The sequence below is a fragment of the Hemitrygon akajei genome, chromosome 5 (genome assembly GCF_048418815.1).
Source record: "Hemitrygon akajei chromosome 5, sHemAka1.3, whole genome shotgun sequence".
Classification (NCBI taxonomy): domain Eukaryota; kingdom Metazoa; phylum Chordata; class Chondrichthyes; order Myliobatiformes; family Dasyatidae; genus Hemitrygon; species Hemitrygon akajei.
In genome coordinates, this window is record NC_133128.1 from 21,764,732 (window position 1) to 21,782,517 (window position 17,786).

The window sequence follows — 17,786 nt, forward strand, 5'->3', positions numbered from 1 at the left end:
CTGCTGGCCCAGATTTCACTGCCCAGCCTGAAGAGGCTCTCTAGCTCTCGAGCTAGTTATATGGGCACCAAATCTCCTCTGCCCAAGCCCTGATTTCTCCTCTTGGTGCCCAGAATAATCCAACCTCACACCTGGGCCAGTTGTATGGGCATCATAACTCCATCTGCATTGATACTGCAACACACCATCTCGGCTCATCCCCCAAACTTGCCTCACCATCACTTGCCCCTTCACTGTCTGCGGCGATAATGTGACACAATTTACCTCAGAAAATGTATTTTTAGTGATGTTTTTAGTCGGATTTCTTAACTTTTTGATTACCAGAAAGCTGTCAGTAGTGTTCAGTAGTTAATCTTAAACAGGTTATGTCTGATTTGTCTTTCACCCCAATCAAATTTGGATAGGAACACATGAAATAAGAAGGAAGCTTCAAAAACAAAACAGATAATTCAGTAACAAATAATCTAGAAGACTGTAGAAATTGAAATAAGAACAAAATTTACAGGAAATAGGTTAGGCAGCATCTGTTTTGTGCTGAAGGTTGCAACATGCCCAGATGGAAGATGTGACGCTGCTCTTCAAGCTTACATTGGGCATCATTATCTTAGTGTAGATGGCCATAGAAAGTTGGATCTGAATGAGTGGGATGGAGAACTAAAGTTGCAGGTAGCAAGGAATCACTGGTATTCTGCAAGGATGGATAATTCAAACTTGGTGTCAATCAATGTGCAATTATTACAACAACTGATGACAGTCAAGTCATAATTTGTAACCATTTACTACGTACATTGTAGTTACAAAGGAGAAATTTATTAAAAATTCTTGTGAAAATATAACAATGTAAGCTGTTAGTAAGCTGTTCTTGATATTGTTTCATGACCAGGTTTGACTTCACCCTACTGGATTAATGCATGTTCTGGAGAAAAGAGCAACAATATCTTGGAGGTAGGTAATGATGACTTGGTTAACATGATGCTTTCATGTATGATCAGTAGGCTAAGTATCAAAGGTCATGTCCCGTCTACCTGTTGGGAAAATAACAGTAAGATTATTAAAAGATATTTGGGTATGTTTTCTACAAAATGTGTAGGATTATTCACAAATCTGAATTGTTTAGATGTTAGGTATTTGCCATCTATATCAATGATCTTGATGATAATGTGGTTAACTGGATCAGCAGATTTGCAGATGACACCAAGATTGGGGATGTAGTGGATGGTGAGGAAGGCTATCAGAGCTTGCAGTGGGATCTGGACCAGCTGGGAAAATGGACTGAAAATTAGCAGATGGACTTTACTGCAGACAAGTGTGAAGTTTTGCACTTTGGTAGGACCAACCAGGGTAGGTCTTACACGCTGAATGGTAGGGTACCGAGGAGTGCTACAGAACAATGGATCTGAGAGTACAGGTCCATAGTTCATTGAATGTATCATCACAGGTAGATAGGGCTGCAGAGAAAGCTTTTGACACATTGGCTTCATAAATCAAAGTATAGGAGATGGGATGTTATGTTGAAGTTGTATAAGACGTTGGTGAAGCCCAATTTGAAGTATTGTATGCAGTTTTCCACAAGGAATATGAAAATAAGGTTGAAAGAGTACAGAGAAAATTTACGAGGATGTTGCTGGTACTGGAGGACCCGAGTTATAAGGAAAGATCGATAGGGTAGGACTTTGTTCCTTGGAATGTCGAAGATTAAAGGGGGATTTGACAGAGGCATACAAAATTATGAGAGGCATAGATATGGTAAATGCAAGCAGGCTTTTTCCACTGATGATGGGTGGGACAACAAGTAGAGGTCATGGGTTAAGGGTGGAAAGTGAAAGGTTTAAGGAGAACATTAAGGGAAACCTCTTCACTTAGAGGGTTGAGAGCATGTGGAACAGGTGATGCATGAAAGCTTGATTTCAATGTTTAAGAGAAGTTTGGATAGGTACATGGATGGTAGGGTATGGCGGGCAATGATCCCGGTGCAGGTCAACAGGAGTAGGCAGTTTAAATGGTTCAGTATGGATTAGATGAGCTGAAGTGCAGTGCTGACGGACAATAAGGGTCAAAATCATACGAGGTAGATTGTGAGGTCAAGATTCCATCTTATGGTACTGAACCATTGAATAGTTTGATAACAGCAGGGAAGAAGCTGTCCTTGAGCCTGGTAGTACAGTAAAAGCTTCAGGCTTGTGCCTTCTGCCCAGTGGGAAAGAGGAGAATACACAACATCCAGGCTGGTGGCGTCTTTGAGGTCAGGTGTGATGACTGAATGAACGGCGCTAGGATACTGAGTCACAGGGAGATTTCTGAGCCCAAATTTTTGGAGGCCTGGCAGGTCAGCTCTTGGCCTATCGAGATTGCTCTGCCATTCCACAATGCCTGATTCATGATCCCTCTCAGCCCCATTCTCCTGCTTCCTTCCGATTTGCTTTGAAACTCTTACTAACCAAGAACCTATGAACCTCTGCTTTAAAGGATCAGGTTGGTTTTTACAACACTCCAACAGTTTCACAGTTACAATGCCTGGCACTACTAATTTATTTAGTGTCTATTTAATTACTCAATTCAGTCTAATTTCTCCAACACAACAGCTTATACCTCTGGATAGTACTGTAATACCACTGTGCTACAGGACCCAGTGAGTATTGGACTATTTCTTCTGCACCAAAGAGTGAAAGTCTTAACACATAGGTTGATTAAATATCCTCACAAACAACAGAGACAAAAGCCAAGAGACAAGAGCAGCATAGTGAGTAGGTTACAACAAAGAGAACTGAATTAGAGATGGGAATTTGAATGCAACTATGGCTGGCAGAGAACTTCAATCCAAATAACCAAATTAAGTTGATACTGAAGGAAAGGAAACCATGAATATCAACTTCTGGTAATTTTTCCCATTCCCCATTCCAGCTTCCCACTTCTCTTCATCTGCTCATCACGTCTTTCTGGTGCCCCTGCTCTTTCCCTTTCTCCCACTGTCCACTCACATCTCCAAACAGATTACAACCTCTTCCACGTATTGACTGTCAACTTCTCACTTCATTCCCCCTCTGCTTTCACCTGTTGGCTTGTGTTCCTCCCCCTCCCATTACCTTCTTGTTCAGGTTTCTTCCCCCTTCCTTTCCAGAAGAAGGGTCTCAGACCCAAATGTTGACTTTTCATTCCTTTCCTGGCCTGCTGATCTCCTCCATCATTTTTGTGTTTTCTGCTCTGGATTTCCACCATCTTCAGAATCTCTTGTCTTTATGAAGTTCATGGGCTGTTGGAGGACTATGCATTTCAGGGAAAGAGAGTATCTTTTCTGGTATAGGATTTGCATGACTCCATCCACAAATGTGATTAACATTTAACTGCCTCCTCAGGTTAGGAACTATTAGGGATGGATGAGAAGTGACAGCTTTGCCATAGTAGTTGCACTTTACGAAGGACAAAAGCCGCAGGATCACAGGGATGGAGTAACTGACCTGCAAGATTTTCACAATAATGGTATATTGTTATATCTTCTCTGAGGATCATCACCTTGTCATGGTGGAGAGATTTGTGAGTTCCTGACACCCTGAGAGTGATGCCGTCTCCAGATAGGGTCACCCATGGTAGTAAGGTCAAGGGGAATGTTCAAGGCGAGGAGCTGTCTGACCAAGACCTCAACTGAAGCTGGCAAAAGATTCTGACACATCACAATGGCACTGAAGTTAGAGGATGTCTGCAGCATTTAAGGATCTCCAGGCATCTTGCATTTCATGCCACTGGAGCCTGACCTCGATTTTGTCACGGACCATGTGGTGGCCTCTCGTGCATCAGCCTCCTGCATTAAACAAAGTCAAGCACAGGCATTCTCCATTAAGGGAATCCACCTAACATTCCAGTTTCCAGTACAAGCTGAAAGTCATCCAGCTGCAGCTCCAGTTCCTGAACACAGTGTCTAAAGAGTTGAAGCTCCATACACTTTGTGCTGATGTAATTATCGGGGAAAGTGGAGGTCCCTGAGAGTTCCCATATCTCACACAAAAAGCATACCACTAATCCTGGGCCCATTGTCATTGCATTAGATATGTACTAATAGACAACGAAAGAGGAAAAAAACCTTACTAGAAACTTACTTAGAACCTGTGCCTATGCTTGCGCAAGTCTGTTCATGCCCAAACCTGTTCAGTCAATTCCTGAGCACTCTAACACTACACCACTCCAACATTGGTCACTCCAACGATGGCTGCTTTGCTTACACCTCGCTTCTTTTTATTGTCCTTTACTGATGCCAAATCCATTGCAGACTGTTGAAAACGAGAATTAGCAAGGAAACTTGACACCAGGAGGATAATAAGCTAAAGAGTAAATGCTTAATCAGAGATAACATTTAACAAAACTATTAAGAAGCAGAGATAGAGAATTGGAGGGGGTAGGAAAAGAAATCTCATACTTAAGGAGGCAGAGAGGATTAGGAAGAGAATTCCATAGCTTGAGCCTGGATAACTGAGGCATCAGTCACCAATGAAATCCAAAAATGAAGGAACACAGAGGCCTTTGAGGGTTTCGAGGCTGGAAGAATTTATAGAGGAAGGAATAATCAAATCATGGTGCCATTTGTGTACAACACGTGTGCAGGACAAATTATCGATAAATAAAGGAAGTTCAACCCAGTATTGTATTAACATAGAACGAAGATCATTACAGCACAGTACAGCCCTTTGGCCTTACTCTGAGATCAATCCAACCCTTCCCTCCTACACACCCTCCATTTTTCAATCATCCATGTGTTTATCTAAGTTTCTTAATTGCTCTTACTGTATCTGCCTCTGCCATCACCTCTGGCAGCACGTTCCACACATCTACCATTCCGTGTAAAACAAAACTTACTTGATATCCTGCGTAAACTTTCCTCCAATCACCTTAAAATTATGCCCCTTGTATTATCTATTTCCACCCTGGGAAAAAAATCTCTGGCTGTTCACTCGATCTATTCCTCTTATCATCACGTACACCATTTTTTTTGTTGGCCAGTTATTTTTTATTTGAAGATACAGCACAGTAAAAGGCCCTTCTAGCCCAATGAGCCTGTGCCACCCTGTATATCCATGTGACTGACTGACCTATTAACCTGTAGATCTTCAGAATGTGGGAGGGATCTGGAGCAGTCGGAGGAAACCTACAGGGAGAACATACAAACTCCTTACAGACAGCAGCATAATTCAGCACAGGTCCCTGTACTGTAATAGGATTCTGCTAACTGCTAACTGCTGTTTAGATTCCTATCCTCAGATAAACTAACACACCTTTTAATATTTGGCATCATGCATTTGAGTAAAGTGCTAAGAGTTACTCTGACTGCCAGCAAACAGTATTTCCATTCCAACCATAAAAAAATTAAATTATAACTTAATAAGCAGCAGTTCTTTTAATTATTACTGTAGGCCGATGGGCCTTGAAACACTTCGGAAAATGAATTGCACTTTGCAATTGCAATGATAATTATGTGGGAAACGTGGGCACCGTTCCCACTAAAAGCAAATGAGATGAGCAGGCCAATATCTGCTTTTTGGTAGCATTAACAGAAGGAGGAATTTGGGCTGAGATACTGCAGGAAATCCTTGCACTTCTTTGAGCAGCATATTCAGAGAAGATGCACCAAAGCAAATAGTCTTCATGTTCCATTTTAAATGAAGAACTTGGCCACGGATTGTACTTTCTCCCAGTTAGTTCACTGACCAGCAAATCAGGATGTGTAGAGTTGAATACTTAGGTTTTTATATCAGCTATTGCTCTCTCCTGTGCCTCGTGCTTGCGAAATTCTCCCTCACGTCTTTAAGAAACCGAGTGAGTCAGTAAATATTTGGAATATGAAAACAAGAAGTGCTGGGAAACCTCAGCGGGTCACAGAGCATCGGTGGGAAAATAAATAATGTTTCCTAAGTAAGAAATCAAATTAAGGTGCAGGGAGGGTAGGGTAGAGGTGGACAGGACAAAGTGAATATATTTAGGGTGAAGTTGGGTTGTCATGTATGCCGTGCATACGGATCAATCCATTACACAATGCATTGAAGTAGAACAAAGAGAATCTGGACGGCAGGTAAACAATGAAGTTCAAGATCAAAATGAAATTGATTGTAAGGCCAGGAGCCCATCTTATCACACCAAGAAGCATTTACTAGCCTTATTACAGTGGAGTAGAAGTTGACTTTGAACCTGGTGGGGGTTGCTTTCAGGATTTTGAATCTTCTGCCTGATGGGAGAGTGGAGAAGAGAGAATGTCCAGGGTGAGCGAGGTCTTTGATTATGCTGGCTTCTTTACTGAGGGAACAAGTGTAGACAGAGACCATGGAGAGGACACTGTTTTCCATGAGCAGGTAGAGGTAGCATGAACACGAAACCCAAAATTCATCTATCCATCTATTTTCTTACTGTGTTTGCACGGTTTATCTTTTGCACTTTGTTCATTTGTCTGTCTTGTTTACGTGTAGTATTTTCCATTGGTTCTATTGTATTTCTTTGTTCTACTGTGAATGCCTGCAAGAAAATGAATCTCAGGGTAATATGTGGTGATATATTCACGCTTTGCTAATAAATGCACTTTGAACTGCTTCTGTTCATATGAGGTTCCTGGTGGACCAACTTCTGCTGTCATCACCAGCACATGACATAAGGCAGTCTCTATGATAATAGGGCATTGATGAATGTTGACGAGCTAAAGGTAATTGTTTATGTTCTCATCCTCCTCTTTGCTCCAATTTGGAACAGAAAGTTTCTCATAGACATTCCTCCACAGGCGATGAATTTATGCAAATTATTGAGCTGCCTTCTCGCCATCTGAAACCTAGGTTATAATCCAGCAATCATATGGAGAGACACGGCCAGGAGATAGATCTTCAGTGCTAATCATCAATCATCTGTTTAGACCAAACCTACATTAACTCATTTTCTTAAATTCTTCCCACACTGTCATCAACTCTCCCAGATTTTTCCACTCACCGTTAAGCCAGGGGAAATTTACAGTGATCGATAATCTAGTAGCCTGCACACCTTTGAGATGTGGGATAAAACGGAAATATCTTGAGGAAACATACAGAGTCACAGGTAGCATCGAAGGTCAGGCTTTCAGGCACCACGAGGAAGCAGTTGCATTAGCTAGGGTGTTGTATCGCTGTGGGTGTAATCCTGTGTATTTAATAAGAAGAGGACAACCAACCTGGGGGTGCCAGTTTGGTTGTAGGTCAAGCAGCAAATCTCTCCCCCACTGGTGCCAAAAGCTGGGGCTTTTGTGCGGAGCTGTGACCTTTGCTGTCAACTCATAAAAAAGGCAAAAGCACATTGCTCAAGGTACAGGAGCCACTGAGCAATGAAAACATTGGCAATGTGTCATTGGTCACCTCTTAATCACCATTGTCACATTTACTTATTTATTGTTTAAAGATACAGCATGGTAACAGAACCTTCCACTCCATTAAGTCCATGGTGCCCAGTTACACCCCTGTGACCAATTAACATACTAACCTGTACATCTTTGGAATGTGGGAGGAAACCAGAGCACCCAGGGGAAATCCACATGATCACGGGGAGAACGTACGGACCTTGCAGTCAGAAAAGGGAATTGAACTAGGGTCACTGGCTCTGTAAAAAAGCTAGGTAATGACAAGAGAGCTCAAAGATTATAAAGCTAGCAGGAAGGAGCTTAAGAAAGAAATTAGGAGAGCCAGAAGGGGCCATGAGAAGGCCTTGGCAAGCAGGATTAAGGAAAACCCCAAAGCATTCTACAAGTTTGTGATGAGCAAGAGGATAAGACGTGAGAGAATAGGACCTGTCAAGTGTGACAGTGGAAAAGTGTGTATGGAACCGGAGGAGATAGCAGAGGTACTTAATGAGTACTTTGCTTCAGAATTCACTACGGATAAGGATCTTGGTGATTGTAGGGATGACTAACAGCAGACTGAAAACCTTGAGCATGTAGATATTAAGAAAGAGGATGTGCAGGAGCTTTTGGAAAGCATCAAGTTGGATAAGTCACAGGGACCAGACGAGATGTAACATAGGCTACTGTGGGAGGTGAGGGAGGAGATTGCTGAGCCTCTGGCAATGATTTTGCATCATCAGTGGGGATGGGAGAGGTTCGGAGGATTGGAGGGTTGTGGATGTTGTTCCATTATTCAAAACGGGCGCAGAGATAGCCCAGGAAATTATAGACCAGTGAGTCTTACTTCAGTGGTTGGTAAGTTGATGGAGAATATACTGAGAGGCAGGATTTATGAACATTTGGAGAGGCATAATATGATAAGGAATAGTCAGCATGGCTTTGTCAAGGGCAGGTCGTGCCTTACGAGCCTGATTGAATTTTTTGAGGATGTGACTAAACACATTGATGCAGGAAGAGCAGCAGATGTATTGTATATAGATTTCAGCAAGGCATTTGACAAGGGACCCCATGCAAGGCTTATTGAGAAAGTAAGGAGGCATGGGATCCAAGGGGAAATTGCTTTGTCGATCTAGAACTGGCTTGCCCACAGAAGGCAAAGAGTGGTTGTAGACGGGTCATATTCTGCTGCATGGAGGTCGGTTACCAGTAGAGTGCCTCAGGGATCAGTTCTGGGTTCCCTAGTCATTGTGATTTTTATAAATGACCTGGATGAGTAAGTGGAGGGATGGGTTAGAAAGTTTGCTGATGACAGAAAGGTTGGAGGTGTTGTGTATAGTGTGGAGGTCTGTCAGAGGTTGTGGGACATTGACAGGATGCAAAACTGGGCTGAGAAGTGGCAGATGAAGTTCAACCCAGTTAAGTGTGAGGTGGTTCATTTTGGTGGGTCAAATATGATGGCAGAATATAGCATTAATGTTAAGCCTCTTGGCAGTGTGGAGAACCAAAGGGATCTTGGGGTCCGAGTCCATAGGACACTCAAAGCTGCTGCGCAGGTTGACTCTGGTTAAGAAAGCATGCGGTGCATTAGCCTTCATCAATCATGGGACTAAGTTTAGGAGCTGAGAGGTAATGTTACAGCTATGTAGGACCCTGGTCAGATCCCACTTGGCATACTGTGCTCAGGTTTGGTCACTTCACTACAGGAAGGATGTGGAAACTATAGAAAGGGTGCAGAGGAGATTTACAAGGATGTTGCCTGGATTGGGGAGCATGCCTTATGAGAATAGGTTGAGTGAACTCGGCCTTTTATCCTTGGAGTGACAAAGGATGAGAGGTGACCTGATAGAGGTGTATAAGATGATGAGAGGCATTGATCATTTGGATAGTCAGAGGCTTTTTTCCAGGGCTGAAATGGCTAACACGAGAGGGCACAGTTTTAAGGTGCTTGGGAGTAGGTACATAGGAGATATCAGGGGTAAGTTTTTTATGCAGAGAGTGGTGAGTGTGTGGAATGGGCTGCCAGCGATCGTGGTGGAGGCGGATCCGATAGGGTTTTTTAGAGACTCCTGGACAGGTACATGGAGTACAGAAAAATAGTGGGCTACGGGTAACCTTAGGTAATTTCTCAGCTAAGGGCATGTTCGGCACAGCTTAGTGAGCTGTATTGTGCTGAAGGTTTTCTATGTATCTCCGTTTCCATGTTAATAGTGTAACTCTAACCACTACCTCCTGTTCTAACCCTGTTAAATGATTCTCTGGAACTCCCTTTCCCGATCCCAGTCTTTTCCCTGAACTGTGAGAAGAGATCATTGGTCAGCCATTCAGCCCTAAGCTTGCAGCACGCTCATCTCAGGAGTTGATAAGATCAGGCCATCCCATTGGCTGTGAAGGCAGGAGTGGACACAAGGTGCACTGGAGAGTGCCATCCCCCTTTCTTCATATTTTCTGTCTTCTCCTTGTTAGCTTTTATCACCACTGCTCTGTGGAGAGAATTCTTCAAGTTCTGAGCCTCTTTCCTTTGGTCAGCGCTGCTGTTAGTTCAGTAGGCCCCAAAGGTCCCCTTCAACACAGATTTACACTCTGTGACCACTTTATTAGATTCCTTCTGTACGTGGTCTTCTGTTTCTGTTGGCCGTCCTCTTCAAGGTTCGACATGTTATGCATTCAGGGAAGATTGAGAGGATTGGGAAGCTTTTAAAAACTTACAGACAGCAACTAAAATAATCATTAGGAGGGAAAGGATGAAATATGAAAGCAAGCTAGCAAACAATATCAATGTGAATAGTAAAAGCTTTTTTAAATAGGTAGAAAATAAAAGAGAGGTGGGAGTGGATATAGGACAGCTGTAAAATGAGTTTGGAGAAATAATAATGGGGGACAAGAAGATGGCTGATGAACTAAATGAGTATTTTGCATCAGTCTTCACCGTGGAAGACATTAACAGTGATCCAGATGTTGAAGGGAGCGAGGGAAGTGAGTGCAGTTACTATTACAAGGGAGAAGGTGCTCAAAAAGCTGAAAGACCTAAGGGTATATAAGTCACCTGGATCAGATGAACTGCACCCCAGGGTTCTGAAAAGAGGTAGTGGTAGAGATTGTGGAGGCATTAGTAACGATCTTTCAAAAATCTTTGGACTCTGGCATGGTATCAGAGGACTGAAAAATTGCAGAAGTCTCTCCACCCCTTAAGAAAGGAGGAAGGCAGCAGAAAAAAATACATTATAGACCAGTTAGCCTGACCTCAGTGGTTGGGAAGATGTTGGGTTCAATGTTTAAGGATGAGGTGATGGAGAATTTGGTGACACAGGACAAAATAGGACAAAGTCAGTATAGTTTCCTTAAGGGAAAATTTTGCCTGACAGACCTGTTGGAATGCTTTGAGGACATTACAAGTAGGATAGATAAAAGGGATGCAATCAATGTTGTATATTAGGACTTACAGAAGGCCTTTGACAAGTTGCCACACATGAGGCTGCTTACAAAGTTAAGAGCACATGTTATTACAGGAAAGTAGCTGGCATAGTTAGAGCATGTGCTGATTGGTAGGAGGCAGTGAGTGGGAATAAAAGGATCCTTTTCTGGTTGGCTGCCAGTGTCTAGTGGTGTTCTGAAGGGGTCGGTGTTGGGACCGCTTCTTTTTATGCTGTATGTAAATGATTTAGATGATGGAATAAATGGCTTTGTTGCCAAGTTTGCAGATGATACCAAGATTGGTGGAGGGTCAGGTAGTGTTGAGGAAACAGGCACGCTGAAGAAACTTGGACAGATTAGGAGAATGGATAAGGAAGTGGCAAATAAAATACAATGTTGGAAAATGCATGGTCATGCACTTTGGTAGAAGAAATAAATGTGCGGACTATCTTCTAAACGGGGAGAACAATCCAAAAATTTGAGATGCAAAGGGGACTTGGGAGTCCTTGTGCAGAACATCCTAAAGGTTAACTTGCAGGTTGAGTTGGTGGTGAGGAAGGCAAATGCCATGTTAGCATTCATTTCAAGAGGTCTAGTATACAAGAGCAAGGATATGATGTTTGAGGCTTTATGAGGCACTGGTGAGTATTGTGAACAGTTTTTGGCTCCTCGTCTAAGAAAATATGTCGCTGGCATTGGAGAGGGTTCAGAGGAGCTTCGCAAGGATGATTCTGGGAATGAAAGAGTTATCATACAAGGAGCTCTGGGTCTGTACTTGCTGGAATTAGAAAGATGAGGGGGTATCCCATTGAAATCTTTCAAATGTTGAAAGGCCTTGACAGAGCAGATGTGGAAAGGATATTTCCCATGGTGGGGGAGTCTAGGACAAGAGGGCACAGCCTTAGGGTAGAGGAGTTTCCATTTAAAACAGAGATATGGAGCAATTTCATTAGCCAGAGGGTGGTGAATTGTGTAATTTATTACCACAGGCAACTGTGGAGGCCAGGTTATTGGGTGTATTTAAGGCAGAGATTGATAGGTTCTTGATTGGACATGGCATCAAAGGTTACGGGGAGAATGCCGGGTAGTGGGGCTGAGGAGGGGAAAAAAGGATCAGCCATGATTGAATGGCAGAGACTCGATGGGCCAAATGGCCTAACTCTGCTCCTATGACTTATGTCTTCTAGTCTAGAATCTGCCTCATCACCTACAACTGGAACTGCCAGAAGAATTCCATCATTAACTATATTTTTGGCCAGGGATAATGACAGCCTGACATGCAGCAACAGTTTATTCTGTTGTCAGAATGGGCTTGATCATACTTGCACCTATATATTAAATGAAAGGCATTTTTGTGTATTTGTTTTACCGTTAAGAGCAGGATTAAGCTCCTTCACATGGGTTCACATTGATCTTCCTTTAGTCTACAATGGATTTTGTTATGTATGTAAGGAACAAGAACGATAGCGGAGCAGTAAGATTAAGCCTTTTTACCATGTTGGTAACAGTACACACTGGGCAACATACAGCGTGGGAGCTATGAACCTGAATAGCTGAGATGAAAATGCGCTCTCGAAAGCCCACGCCAAAAGTGAGGGTCTCCTTTGTGTAGGAGGCTCAATTGATTCACCACACAATCAATCAGCTGCATGCAAACTTGCTACGGTTCAGTTTTGCACCTGAATTTCAGCAGAGTGTTTGGATTACGGTACAAGCAAAATGCTGAAACCCTGTTTTGGAAAGTGATTCACAAAATTTACATTATATTTCAATGTATCTCAAATGGCAGTGAGTTCTGATGAATGCTGATGTGCAAATTTGTTTGTGTGAGTTGTGGAGCATCTTTCTTGGTACTGCAATTAATGAGATGAACTAGTAGATTGTAAACCTTCTCCGTGACATACTGTACACCATAGATCATAGCTCTTGACATGGCAATCTGAATTAGCTTTGATTCTGCTTGTAATCTTTGCAAAAACAGTAGCCTGATTTAGCCTGGCTCTGCTGATGTCTTCATTGGCAAGGGGGGATTTGTTGCTACATTTCTATTGGGCTAGAAATTAATCTACACCTCTGAAACAAACTACATTGTGTTGCTGAAAATCACATTAGCCTGGGTTAGAGCGATTTTTCTCACACTTCTGGTGCCTCAGTGTTTGTCACTAAGCTCTTCTTCTTTCCTTTGCTCATTTGTGTTTCTTTCAGGCATAAGATCCCGCCATACAGTGCTGCAGTGCAAATTTCACTGTGCGCTGTGCTGCAGAGTGGAACGTGTACAGACTAGCACATCCCCTCCCCTCCATGCACTCTACCTATAACTCTCTCTACCCTGACAAATCAGCCATAACCAAAGAACCACCCCTCCTTAGACTTCCTCCCTTCCCCCCCCCCCCGCCCCCCCCCAATCAGGCAGACGAAACAAGAGTCCAGAATGTTCCTGGAACCGGGCTCAGGTTCACCTTCTATGCTGCTGTAGTAAACTCTTGAAAGGACTTGGACACAGATGGCTGATAAGATATTTGCATTAATGAATAGTTGTATTTGAATTTGAATTTGAATTTTGAATTTGGATTTATTTCTTACACCCTTCACCTATATGAGGAGTAAAAATCTTTATGTTATGTCTCTGTCTAAATGTGCAATGTGCAATCGTAGTAATTGATAATAAATAGAGCAGTTAATGTAAATTAGAAATACACTCAAATCAGCGTGAGTTAGTCTGATGGCCTGGTGGAAGAAGCTGTTCTGGAACCTGTTGGTCCTGGCTTTTATGCTGCGGTTTCCCGGATGGTAGCAGCTGGAATAGTTTGTGGTTGGGGTGACTTGAGTCCTGAATGATCCTTCAGGCCCTTTTTTCACACCTGTCTTTGTAAATATCCTGAATCATGGGAAGTTCACAACTACAGATGCGCCGGGCTGTCCGCACCACTCTCTGCAGAGTCCTGCGATTATGGGAGGTACAGTTCCCATACCAGTCAGGGTGCTCTCAGTTGTGTCCCTGTGGAAAATTCTTAGGATTTGGGGGCCCATACCAAACTTCCTCCACCATCTGAGGTGAAAGAGGCGTTGTGTGCCTTTTTCACCACACAGCTGGTGTGTACAGACCATGTGGGGTCCTCGGAGATGTGGATGCCGAGGAACTTAAAGCTGTTTACCCTCTCAACCCCAGATGCATTGATGTCAATAGGGGTTTGCTCGTCTCTGTTCCTCCTGTAATACACAACCAGCTCCTTTGTTTTTATGACATTGAGGCTACCACTTCCCAATGGTGGAGGGATTGGATGCTTGTGGAAGTGGGCTGCCTTGTACTGGATGGTGTCAAGATTCTTGAGTGCTGAAGGAGCTGCACTCATCCGGGCGAGTGGTGAGTGTTCCATTACACTCCTGACCTGAGCCTTGTAGATGGTGGACAGGCTTTGGGGAGTCAGGAGGTGAGTCACACACCACAGGATTCCTAGCCTTTGACCTGCTTTGGTGCTCATATGGCTAGACCAGTTCAGTTTCCTGTCAACGGTAACCCCCCAGGATGTTGATAGTAGGGGATTCAGTGATGGTGATGCCACTGAATGTCAAGGGACAATGGTCAGGGCCTCTCTTGTTGGAGATGGTCATTGCCTGGCACTTGTGTGGCTCGAATGCTTCTTGCCGGTTGTCAGCCCAAGCCTGGGTATTGTCCAGGTCCTGCTGCGTTTGGGTATGAACTGCTTCACTATCTGAGGAGTCACGACTGGTGCAGAACATTGTGCAGTCATCCTCACTTCTGACCTTATGGTGGTCAATCTCAATAAATAAATAAATAAAGTAGAAAACAAAGAGTGCATCTTTATCCCGGCCTCCTGTGTTTTTCTTTCCGGTTAGTTTATGGAATTACAAAACATAACAGTATATTTTAAGATGAACACTTGACCACGCTGTCTACCTCATCATGGTTTACACCTTATTGTCTACCTGCACTGCACTTTCTCTGTAACTGAATCACTATGTTCTCCATTCTGTTATTGATTTCTCTTTGGCTATCTAATGTACTGATGCGATGGAATGATCTGAATAGATGGCATTCAAAGCGAAGTTTTTCACTGTACGTATAACAATAAATTAATTTGCTAATTAGTATAGTGAGAGTTTGAACTTTATAAGTCTGAAAAGTGACCATCCTTAATTAGTTAAAGAATAACGGGGTTTTGCTAACCCAGCTTTCTATGATACGGCCAACATTCAAACTGTATTCTTAGTGCTCCTTTCAATCTTTGAACTCATATGGAGTCATCAAAGCTTTGCCCATGGATATCATGTCTTGGTCAGTCTGAAGTTATTGTTGGAGCTGCTTCTGGCATCTGCCTTGTCTCACAGTTTGATGGAGGTACAAAAGGCTGGAGTAACATGCGATCTGCTGGAGGAACTCGGTGAGTCGAGCGATGACTTTGTGGGTAAAAGAATCGTCGACTCTTGATACAGGTTTTGATCTGAAATGTTGACATTTCCTTTTGCCCCCACAGATACTGCATGACTCATTAAGTCTCTCTCACAATTTGTATCACTCTTGTATGATAAAATGGACTCTTGAACACATGATCTACCTCAGTGTGATCTTGCTCTTCATTGTCTACATTCCTCTGTAGCTTTTACACTTTATTCTGTATTGTTTTGTTTTACCTCAATACACTGTGTAATGATGTGAACTGTATTAACAGTACATAAGACAAGCTTTTCACTGTATCTTGATACATGTGACAATAATAAACCAATTCCAATATTAGGGAGGTGACCCAGACTCTGTATTTTGGAAGGAGAGCCTTAATCTTCATTTCCTTCATTTTAAGGGAACAGACAGTATGGGCAGTCATAGATATTTTTTCTTGGACTATAAAGTTATCCTGTCATAGACACCACTTATGCCTTGTAGAAACCTCCCTCTCAGCCTTTTGTCTGGAGCAATTGGGCTGTGCCCCTGTGAAATTCCACACACCTTCTTTGCAGTAAGAACGTTCTTCCTGTGTGGAAAAATACTTCACTTATCCATCCACACCTCTCTGCTCCCCACTGAACAATCTCTGCCATTCCCTGCCCCTCCCATCATTCATTCACTGTTAACATAGTGAATTATATTCATTATGTTCATTAAGTGAGTGTCATTATAAGATGCTCACTTGGAGTATTGTGTGCAGTTTTGGGCTCCTTATCTTAGAAAGGATGGGCTGACATTAGAGAGAGTTCAAAGACGGTTCACAAAATTGATTCCAGGATTGAAAGGCTTATAATATAAAGAGTGGCGTCTTTGGGCATGTAATCTATGGAATCCAGGAGAATAGAGGGGAGGGGATCTCATTGAAACCTATCAAATGTAGAAAGGCCTTGATAGGGTGGATGTGAAGAGGATGTTTCCTTTGGTGGGGGAGTCTAAGACCAGAGGACACAGCCTCAGAATAGAGGGGCATCCAATTAGAACAGAGACGAGGAGGAATTTCTTTAGCCAGAGAGTGGTGAATCTGTGGAATTCATTGCCACAGTCAGCTGTGGAGGCCAAGTCATTAGGCATATTTAAGACAGAAGTTGATAGGTTCTTGATTAGTCAAGGTATAAAGAGTTACGGGGAGAAGGCATGAGACTAGGGCTGAGAGGGAAATGGATCAGTCATGATGAAATGATGGAGCAGACTCGATGAGCCAAATAGTCTAATTTTGCTCCCATATGGTCTTATGGCCTTAACCAAAAGACTCTCCTTGTCATCCCCAGAATTCAGCCCCATAGTTGTTAGCACTCACTATCTCACTATATCGTACCATCAGACCTGCCATGAAAGATTCCCAATAAGTGTATTCATCTGTGGCTTATGAGGCAATACAGTTGGGAAAGTAACACCCTTCTGGTGATCCCCAGCACCCTATTCCCCGTGCCTGGTGCCAGATTACAGCCCAGTGATGCCTTGGGTATCTCTCAGTAATATGTATCTTTATAATTCGATAGAGTTAAAGAGTTGTACTGTGCACAAATACAACCCTTGGCCCAAGTTGTCTGTGCCGAACAAATTGCCTACTGAGCTCGTCCCACTTACTTGCATTTGGCCCACATCCCTTTAAACCTTATCTGTCCGTATAACTATCCAAATATCTTTAAAATGTGGCACTTGTTCACGCATCCACCTTCCTCTCTAGCTCTTTCCATAAGCCCACCACTCTCTGCAGTATGGTGCAAAAGTCTTAGGCACGTATACAATATATAGTGAGGGTGCCCAAGGCATTTGCACAGTACTGTATTTGTAAACGTGATGCGGAGAGTGAGCTTGCAAAGGGTGCTAGGACTGGTGAGGGTGGAGTGCTGTGTGCGGTGTACTTGGCAGGCGGCAGAGAAGGAATGCTGGGGTGGGGGTTGGCACTGGTGCAGACACGCCCAGCTCTAATGCACCGGACACGGTCATTTGATTCCAAACAATTGGTTTATTGATCATTACAGAATGCCTCTCTGGTGTTTCCTGCTCCCTCGCCTCTCCCTGCCCCCTTCCCACTCTCAGTCCACAATAGAGACCCATATCAGAATCAAGTTTATCATCACTCACCTATGTCATGTAATTTGTTTTTCTTGCAGCAGCAGTACAGTGCAACACATAAAATAACTACAGTACATTGCAAAAGTCATAGGCACCCTATATATGTGCCTAAGACTTTTGCATGTCTGTGAAAAAGTTGCCTCTTGAATCCTCTTTAGAATCTTTCACCCTTAATTTTAAATCTTTGTCCTCCAGTTCTGGACTCCGCTCACTCTGGGGAAAAGACTGTAGCCATTTTCCTTGTTCGATACCACTCAGGACTTTATAAACCTCTATAAGGTTGTGTCCCTCTCCCTACATTCCAGGGCAGAAATTTCTAGCTTGGCCCCTTAGTTCTACTAGCCTCCTCAAAAATCCTTTCTGCACCCTCTCCAGTTTAATGACATCCTTCCTATAGCAGGGTGACCAGAACCGTACACAGTACCCCAAGTGTGGCCTTACAGACCGGACTGTCAGTGATGGTGATGCTGTATGGTGTTCGCCATCAAAGTCCTCTTA

At 43.1% G+C, this 17,786-nt stretch overlaps 1 protein-coding gene across 3 annotated transcripts in view; it reads left to right on the forward strand.

Annotated features, from left to right (window-relative positions):
* LOC140727540 (immunoglobulin superfamily member 5-like) overlaps positions 1-17,786 on the forward strand; it is a 76,925-nt gene that overhangs the window by 46,521 nt on the left and 12,618 nt on the right. For all 3 annotated transcript variants that reach the window (XM_073045000.1, XM_073044999.1, XM_073045001.1), the window contains exon 8: positions 884-945. In XM_073045000.1, the coding sequence (XP_072901101.1) occupies positions 884-945 (62 nt within the window). The remainder of the gene's footprint in view (positions 1-883; positions 946-17,786) is intronic.